This window comes from Ictalurus punctatus, chromosome 2, assembly GCF_001660625.3.
Source record: "Ictalurus punctatus breed USDA103 chromosome 2, Coco_2.0, whole genome shotgun sequence".
NCBI lineage: Eukaryota > Metazoa > Chordata > Actinopteri > Siluriformes > Ictaluridae > Ictalurus > Ictalurus punctatus.
Genome location: NC_030417.2, coordinates 21,040,342 through 21,049,821, shown reverse-complemented (window position 1 = coordinate 21,049,821; position 9,480 = coordinate 21,040,342). Strand labels below are relative to the sequence as shown.

The 9,480-nt window shown below is 37.3% G+C and overlaps 1 protein-coding gene across 2 annotated transcripts; it reads left to right on the top strand.

The window, feature by feature from the left end:
* The first annotated feature begins 389 nt into the window (after window positions 1-389).
* On the top strand, window positions 390-4,159 carry LOC108276380 (apolipoprotein L3). 2 transcript variants are annotated; one of them, XM_017488009.3, is made up of 5 exons: window positions 414-499; window positions 801-866; window positions 1,439-2,113; window positions 2,237-2,332; window positions 2,434-4,159. In XM_017488009.3, the coding sequence occupies exons 1-5, from the start codon at window positions 489-491 to the stop codon at window positions 3,365-3,367; spliced, it is 1,782 nt and encodes a 593-aa protein (XP_017343498.1). In that variant the 5' UTR covers window positions 414-488; the 3' UTR covers window positions 3,368-4,159. The 2 variants fall into 2 exon arrangements, with proteins under 2 accessions (XP_017343489.1, XP_017343498.1); XM_017488000.3 differs by lacking the exon at window positions 801-866 and having other exon boundaries at window positions 390-499.
* The last annotated feature ends 5,321 nt before the right edge of the window (window positions 4,160-9,480 follow it).

Here is a 9,480-nt window from a genome sequence, read left to right as displayed (position 1 = left end):
AAAGTTTCATTTCATCTTGAGCAGTTTATAAACCCGGGTTGTTAATGATAAAATGTGATAAGCGTTCTGCAGTGTGGAAAGGAAAGTGAAACTTACAGTGCCTGGATTAGATGAATCAGTTCACTGAGTCGATTCTTTCAAAGAAATCACTATAAATGTATCAATCATTGACAGTTAAATTAAATCATCTATGGATAAATATTCTCTAAACTACAATTTTACACCTGTATAATATTCAACATTCATGTTTTTGTAACAGCTTTTGGTGACTGTCATGATTTCCCCTCGAGCTAGCGCTGCAGTATTGCAGCGTGCTCGGAAACTCTTATTTTTGCCTTGTGAATCGATTCGCTCGACTCACTTAAAAGAGTCACTTCAAAAGAACCGAAACTTACCTAGATATAAAAGGTACAAAGTGCAGTATTTCTTTTGTCTTGGTCAGAAGAGAGGGAGTTCATATTAGACTCAGAGCTCCTGAACAGAGCAGGATGATGAAAAAGTAAGTCCAGTAAATCTTCTCTTGTGGTTTTAAAATAATTTGTATTATTATATCATAATCTAAAAATCTAATGTAAAATAAGTCTATTGTGATGTCAAAGTCAAAACGCCACAGTTTTATAAAGTATATTTAAGAGGATAAAGGCATGTTAAAGAGGAATATTTTAGACCAGGATTGAAACACACACATAGAGCTGTAGAGCTCCTGATGATCTAGAACACTATTCCACAGTTTAGGACTGATGAGATGATCCTCAGGATTAACAATACATTTCTTAATATATATTTTTCTGCATCTTAAGATTTAGACCTGAGGAAGAACAGGCAGGAGAACGCACAACTCTGATTAAAATGGATCCCAAATTAAGGTTATTGCTCTAATGTACTGGGAAGTCTGGTTTATAGAACTGTTGCCTCTATTTAAGTTTTGAAACTCATTCAGCAGCTGAGATGATAAAGAAAACCATTAGGTGCTGTAACAAAACTTGCATGTCTCTTTTATAATATACTGATATATTCACATTATAAATACCCATTATTTATTATTTATTACTATTATCATTTTATGTGCAACATCAGGATGCACAGAACAGACCTGCTGTATGCATTATATATGATTGTATATAATCATTGATATGATTATATATATACCCTATATATATATATATATATATATATATATATATATATATATATATATATATATAGGAACATCTCTGTATTTTTATCCTTAAAAAAGACAGCATTTGAATATGCAGAAATATGCTGATCTATTCATTGTGTTCATGTATTCCAGAAAACAAACACATTATACTTTACATATGCAATATGCAAAAGTAATCTCAGGGAATTCACTTAACCACAGGATCTTAATCACAGAGCTCAGTTTGTAGGGCAGTTTTAGGAATTTGTATTGATTCAGTGATGTTTTTTATCACAGAGAGAAACTGCAGGAGCAGCTGGGCGAGTACATCTTAGATACTGTCAAATACATTGAAACAGTAAAGGAGTTTTGTGAAAGAGAATCAAAATGGACCTTACAGAGAAAATCTGAACTCAGGAGAGTGAAATACATCAAAGACCGGGCCGATCAGATCACTCTGAAGTTTGACCATGTTCAGAAGGCTGAGGACAAGGCCAAGGCTTTTGGAGAGTACATGTGGAGTGGTCTGACTCAGGTTACAGCAGATTCCAGAAGTCATGAGCTGGAGAAGGAGCTAGGAGAAGTTTTGAAGAAGACTTTAGAAGGACTGGAGAAACTCCAACACTTCCTGGATGCAGTGGAGAAGCTAGCCGTCACCTCACTGTTTGTGTTTAAGAGCCAGAGATTAATGCCAATGGGAGTGTGTGCTAAGAATGTGTGTTCAGTGATCTCCGCAGCCAGGATCGTGTCTCCACTTCTCATCCACTTCAAGAGAAATGCAAAAAAGTTCTTCCTGCCAAGCCTCAGCAACGTGGATGTCCTGGCCTTGCAGCTGGACAAATACATCCATGTCACTCAGCAGATCTGTGAAAAGATGTTTTTTTCTCACCATGAAGTCAAAACAAACTGTTTTACAAAACTGTGGTTATTTCTCTGCGGATTATTTGGTGTATTATTTGGAGGTAATCATGAGTAAGTATCATGCAGACTAATAAACTTTGATCTTTCTTTCTTCTGCTCTTAAACTGAGCTACAGTGCAGGGGTAAATTCCTTGTTTTGTTATGTAGTCATGTTTTTTATCTAATATGTTTCAGATGGAAAAATGGCAAGCTAACATTGAAGTTTAGGAGAAAAAGTGAGGAGTCTGTGAAGAAACTGGACAAATATTTAATCCAGCTAATTAAAATCAGGTAAAATTATTTCATTTTTTTTGGTCAAATATACTGTAGATAGATTTATGGGGAAAATTATTGCATTTAATTTATTTAGAAGTGTAACCTTTTCTTTACAGGATGGACGAGTCATTCAGGTTAACATTTGTCTTTGGTGCAAACACACAGCACTTCATTAATTTATTCAGTGAGCGCCGCTCCAGGATGTTTGCATTCCTGTCTGATTTAGAGAAGGCTGCAGTTGAGCTGGACAACATGAAGAAGGGCTCCAACATTTCCACTGTGGCTGGAAGTTCAGTCGGTATTGCAGGAGGTGTTTTGTCCATCGTAGGTTTAGCTCTCGCTCCCGTCACTGCAGTCGCATCTTTGGCTCTCACGCTAACAGGCGTTGGTCTCGGAGTCACCAGCGGCGTCAACAGCCTCGTTACAGGCATCACTGAAATGGCAGTGAACAGTCATCAAATGAAAAATGCCAACAACATCTTCATCAGGTTTATGGAAGATGTGCAGAAGATCCAAGGTTATATGAAAGAAGTTGCCAGAGTTGAGGGTCCTATAGCAAGTGTACATGGAGTTACCGTAGCTTTTGTGAAACTGGCCGCTTGTGCTAGAGCAGTAGGCAAAGGTATTGGTGCTATAGTGGATGGAGTTTCAGCTGTAAAAGTTCTCAGAAGTGAGGAGGTGATTGCAAAGGCAGTTAATATGGGGCTTCAGGAAGCTAATGCAGGTCGGAGCATCCCAAAACTGGTTGCAGATCTTCCTGACATTGGGCAGCTGGCTAAAGGAACTCCTCTGGCCATTTCAAAGTCAGCCAGGGCAGGGTTCATTACTTTAAATGCCCTCTTTATTGGAGTAGATATTTTTTCCATTGTTAACAGTGGCATTAGTCTGACCAAAGGCAGCAAAAATGAAGAAGCCCAGCTCATTCGCTCCAGATCAGTTATGTGGCGCGTAGAGGTGAAGGCATGGGAGAAGATCTATAACCATCTGTGTAAAGGAATCACGGGGTTTTACAAGAATCTAGAAATTCTTGAACAGCCTCTCTACTTTTAAAGAACAAATTTGACCAAAATACTGACCTGGCAGTGAGGGTGATTATATTTTTTAAGCAATAATTTAATCTTAAAATTAATTCAGCTTAAACTGGTGATTTTAGTAACAGTGTATAACAGTAACAACTAACAATAGCAGTGACAGAAAAATAATAATAACAGAAAATAATAACGTAAATCCCAAACATATGTAATAATTTTTAAAAAATGTTAAAAAAAATAAAAGAGAATGTACAAAATTAAAATAATATCAAACTAATGCAATTTTTTAAAAACTCATATATAAATTATGTTATAGAAATCCGATGCACACATAGACATGATAAAATGTTATTTACATGCAGTAGAGTTGGAATTTGTTTAGCATGATGTCTAGATTTAAATTGTACAAAAATAAAGCTATACAGAGGCTTGGGCTGTGCCAAAGTATCACTACATTTCCAGAGGCAATTCTGCCTTCTATATTCCTGAATGAATATTAATTTTCCATTAAAATGTTTCACATTTATACAGACTTCAGGAAAAAATTATGTTTTCAATGAAAGCAGAGTAATGTGTAATCAGAGCATTTGTACAGTTAAAAGTAAGTAAAATTTGCATTGTATGTTTAAAAACATTATTATTGTATCATATTCAGGTTTCATTTCGGTGAGTGAGTTAAAATGTGTAATGCCAGAGATCAAAATAAACTGAATAAACATGATAAAAGACACAAATTGTTAATAAATTGGTAATAATTGTACTGAAATTCCTGAAATGTTCCATTTTTGGAAATAAAAGCTTTACATTATAACATTCTACTCCCCCACTTTCTATATTGTCTGAGCCTGTTTAATTCCATTTGAATTCTATACTCATTAATTCACTTTTAAAATGTTTTAATACAGTGTCCTCCACTAATATTGGCACCCTTGGTAAATAAGAGCAAAAAAAGGCTGTGAAGAATTGGCTTTATTGTTTAACCTTTTGAGCTTTTGTTTAAAAAATCACACAAATTCTCTGCTCTCATGCATATCAAATTAAAAAAAAAAAAACCCCACAGGTTTATCCCCAAAAATATCTTTGTCTTGAAAGACAAATGAGTCCTTCATTACAGAAGACTTCACCTCACACCATTGAACCAGTTGAGGTGCATAACCTTCAGACAACTGACCTCCCAAGGCCAGTTGCTTGGCATCCATGAACAGCAGATTCCATAAGTGTCATCGAGGAAATTCTCCAAAACGGTAGAGGGGACCAACAAGCAGCAACCACACCACATCCAGGCTCCCATGTGAGTAACGCAACCACTTCCGCTGACCCAGAAGTGATTCCTCAAAAAAACATGATGGTTCTTCAGGCAAATGCAAAAAGGTTTCCTAATGTAATATGAGTTTCTCTTTGTTAGTGCTCTTGTGTATTTTTCCAGAGATTTATATAAAATCTGACAGGTGCTAAGCAAAGCAGAGAGCTCACCTGAGCTACTGACATGTTTAACTCCATGCTGATGTATCAAACCTACGCAAATTTTGAACAAGAATTATGTAAAGCATTCGATCGCCTGGAAACGGGAAGTGATAGAGAGAGACTGTTGACACTGAAACCATGTAAACAGTCTCCTGATGATTTTGCATTTCCCACTTTGGTTGCAGTGAGCCGGTGGAATGAAACAGTGTTGAAAACCATGTTTCCACAAGGCCTCAGTGACACCGGTAATTTTGCGGTATAATTTTTTCAAATTGTATTTTTCACTTTTTTCACTTATTTTTTATCCCTTCTCTCGCATTTTTCATTTTCTCAAAGAACACTTTTGTTTTTTCGTTTAAAGATAGAACGCAGAGGCCATCATTGCCAAATCTGCCTAAAATAATCTCCACAAAGCTTTGACTAAGGTAAACAATGGCACCATGGCAAACATTCAGATTGTTCAGTGTGTTGAGTGCAGGATTTTTTGTTATTCTTCCTCTGTTGTTGGTACTTGTGCTAAGTGTATATTAGTGAGCTTTTGAAGATTGCAGCATTAGAGGTGCACATGCAGACTCTAGACAGGGTTAGTGAGAGTGAGAGCAGCATAGTTTCTGTAGGGGAAAGTCTGGATGTCTCAGGCAGAGATAGCAATCCCCCAACTCCGGCATTAGAGCCCTCACAGTGGGGTGAATGGGTGATGACTCAGTGGTATAATCGCAAAGCCAAAGCTAATGCTAAGGCTCGCCCATGGGAGGACCACTTCTCTCCGCTTCATGTGTCTAACAGGTTTGCTCTCCTCATTGAAGCACCCGCTGGGAAACCTGAAAGAGCTCTGGTTATAGAAGACTCTTATCTTAAGGCACGTGAAGTTAGTTAGCCCGTTAGGGGCTCCAGCAGCTTTAGTTAGGTGTATACCAGGAGCCAGTGCACCAGACATAGCAGGTAATCTGAGGATCTTAGGCAAGCACAGGTTTTCAAAGATAGTTTTTCATGCAGGTGGTAATGATATACACCTTTGTCAGTCAGAGGTTACTAAGAGTAACATTGTAGAGGTGTGTAAATTAGTGAAAGCGATGTACGATGCAGTAATATGCTTTGGCCCCATTCCAATGTGGTGCGGCGCTGTAGCTTACAGCAGCTTATGGTTGCTGAACTGCTGGATGATGGATGGATGAAAGATTAACCAGGAATATGACCACAACAGAAACATGCACACCATCAATATGTAATAAGAGGATTTCATGAATTTTTCAATGACAATACTGAACATATCAGGCAAAACAAATCTATTATTCATTTCATTATTAGTAATATTTTATTGTATACATCAAATTAACTTAAATATTAATGTAAAGTCAACATAACCACATCAGATAACCAATTACAATGTTTTTCTTCCCTTCAAGAGACCAAACTAATTTCACAATTCCCTCAACAACTTGAATACTAGATGCCTTACCTACATGTTTCTTCAAACAGAACCTACATACATACATACAAACAGAAATGTATGTACTTAAATATTTTAAACTACACAGCAAAATCGCCAGTGTTGATTTAACACCCACAATGTTGAATTCACACCCTTCAGTATTTATGTAAGTCCACTGGCCTCATATAAACACTCTGGGTGTTAATTCAACACTAGGATTTTACTGTGTAGCAGTTATCAAACGCTTGATTAAAGAAACCTGACCTCAACCTCTGTCAGCTGTCCAACTATAGGCCAATATCAGACCTCTTCTTTATCTCCAAGATCTTTGAAAAGGATTTCTAGTTTATTTTCAAGTGGTCTGTTTTAAGGTGTGTGCGTGTGTGATCGTTATACCAGGGTGCTAGTTTTTGTAATTATTTTTCTTATAAGTGTAGCTACCGTATCTAGCATCTAACATTAACTCTAAGCTTTCGGTCATCTGATCAAGTTCTGTGAGATCAGAGGGTGATCCAATCAAGGTTGAGTGGATTTTTTTTGTTGCTTCATATGTTATACTAGTATAAAGTACTTCAAAAGAGTGGAATTTATGACTAGGTTTTTGTGTGATGCCTAGATTATCATTATAAATGATTGCGACACCTCCTCCTGTGTCAGTTAGACAGGACTGATGTATATAACTATATCCATGAGGACTGGCTTCATTTAGTTTAATCCATGTTTCTGTTAAACACATTATATTAAACTCCTGATCAGTAAAGTTTTCATTAACAATATGTGATTTAGATGTAAGAGATCTAAAATTTAATAGCCCTAGCTTCAGATCAAAGGTGCTGGCTGTGCATTCAGTATGATCTAATTTTATGTTAATTAGGTTACTATAACAAACTTTGAGTGTTTTTACATGTTTGTTCAGCTCAAGGAACAGAAAGAGTCTCAATCTTGTGGAACCTAGGGGAAATATATTTGTAACATCTTGCAACCAGAAGGCAGCCTCCCCTGAATATTGAATCACTTCATCTGTCAAACTGCTATAAAAAGCACATAAACTTGAACTTCCATGCTAAGCCTCACAGTTTGCCAGGAAAATCATGTGAGTTCTAAACCGTGTTTTCAAATTCAAATTCAGTTCAAATTTTATTGGGCACACACATAACTCTACACAGTACAAAACCCAGTCAGTGTAGCATGGATCCATTGATGTATCGTAACTGATGTTGAAGGCAACTGGCAGTTATCATCAAAATAATTCAACAAAAATAACTTCAAGACTTTTCGATCAGGCTCTCTGGTCTCACCTAGTGTATTCCCACCAAAAGCTCATGTTGTGGTATTAGCTTTGAAAACTGAAGCACTGAGGCATGTGTTTATCCATCTGTTCTGCAATGTCATTCACATCTACCTCTGTGAACAGGTTGGCAATAAATGCTGTGCAGGCTCTGCGCAGACAGGCCGGCTCGTTCTCTGTTTATACACCAACACAATTCAATTATTTATATGATTTTATTTGTCTTAATTTAGGGGTTTGTGTTGGCTCCTTTTCTTGATACTTTTTCAGTTTATTATTCTTTAATTAATGCCAATAAAATAAAATGACAGATTTTCACTAAATGTTCTGGATTGTGCTCCGAGTCCCTGACTGAGTGAACTAGCATGAGGATGTGTTTTTGTCGCGATTCCAAAGCTCTTCTATAAGTGGCTCTGGATAAGGGTGTCTGCTAAACGCTGTAAACCTAATAAACATAAACAGTTTAAATGTAATGTACGTAATGGAGGTTAGGACGGATGCAAGTGTAGATAAGAGCTTTATTATACGAGGGACAGACAGACAAATCCAAATCGTGAAACATGGTCATTAACAGGCAAAGGTCAGGTGATTGGCAAATGGGCTTAAACAAAGCAAAACAGAATCGAAGAATGAGGGCAAGAACAAGATCAAAACTATCAACCATGAAACAAGAGCAAAGGCTTGGTACACGGAAAACTCACGCAATACTTCGCGCCGAGCAGTGAGTCACGAGGGGGTTTAAATACTAAACATAATTGGGGTGAAACACAAAACAGCTGAGACTAATGACACATAATGGAAACAACCAATGACAATATGGGGTGGAGACAGGACAGAAATCATAACAAAATACACGTGTCAAAATAAAACGAAGTCAATGTCACTGACAAACCCGGAAGCGAAAGCTCCGGGTTTCAGAGCGCGCGGCGTGCTCCAGTGCTTTGCGTGAGGAGAAATCGTGACACACATTATATTCCAAAATACACACAGCTATTTTGTGGAGAACAAGGTTAGGTGGGGCTTTGTGTGCATAAACGAATTACATACTGTACATATAACTGGTTCAGGTGTGGTATAGAAAAGTAGATTTACAAGTACTCTCTCATTCCTTTAGTTCATACTGAAACTAAAGTTATAACTACAGCAGATGTTCCTGTTCATCCAGAACTCAGGCTGTGGATAAATAACAATCTCAGGCTCAAGTCTCTCAATTCAACCGTATTTCATATTCTGTAGACATTTTCATACATTGGTCTGTAAGATCTGGAGTAATCATTACAGATTTCAGTTCCCTGCTTTTACACAGCTAATTTAGCCAAATCTGAACTGAACACTTACAGGTAGAGACTGAAAGTGTTTCCATATGCTTTATACTGAGTATTAATCACCCTTTATACTCTGATGGGTTGTTTCTTACTTTACAGATATCAACACCAGCACTGCTGCAGCTGATCCACTCATACTTGCACAATAAACACAATCATAACAATGTCAGTGTTGTACTGAGAATAAACCACTGCATACAGATATAGGGTAAATGGATCTCATAAACAGGCTCCTCAGTGTGTCTTGCATTGGGCCCAATTTCATCCTCATTTCTCTTCTCACCGGTGGCATGATAAGGACAAAACTTGATGAGTTACTGTTATCACTGCAAAGTTGATTATTTTCATATAACAGCACATCTCCAAGTATTTCACTTCTCTTATACCACAGCAATTTGCCAACAGTTTGACAAAACATTTCGTTGACAAGCATCCCAGTTACACCAGCTGCCAAATCACAGCCATGCTGATATTCAGTATAACCGCAGCCTTGCTTGTGTGATTTTGCTTAAATGTAATTTAGTGTATAGTTTAGAGCCACAGCACAAGTTTCTGCATTGCTGTTTGATAGAAAACCTGGATTAGCTGGGGCTTTTGTGAACGTAAAAAAAAAGTTTGGGTGT

What these genes read in the sequence shown, in the direction of transcription:
- LOC108276380 (XM_017488009.3), top strand. An exon ending in AAAATGGATCCCAAATTAAG is followed by an intron (nt 867 to 1,438) that starts GTTATTGCTCTA and finishes TTTTTATCACAG; the next exon opens with AGAGAAACTGCAGGAGCAGC. An exon ending in ATCCAGCTAATTAAAATCAG is followed by an intron (nt 2,333 to 2,433) that starts GTAAAATTATTT and finishes TTTTCTTTACAG; the next exon opens with GATGGACGAGTCATTCAGGT.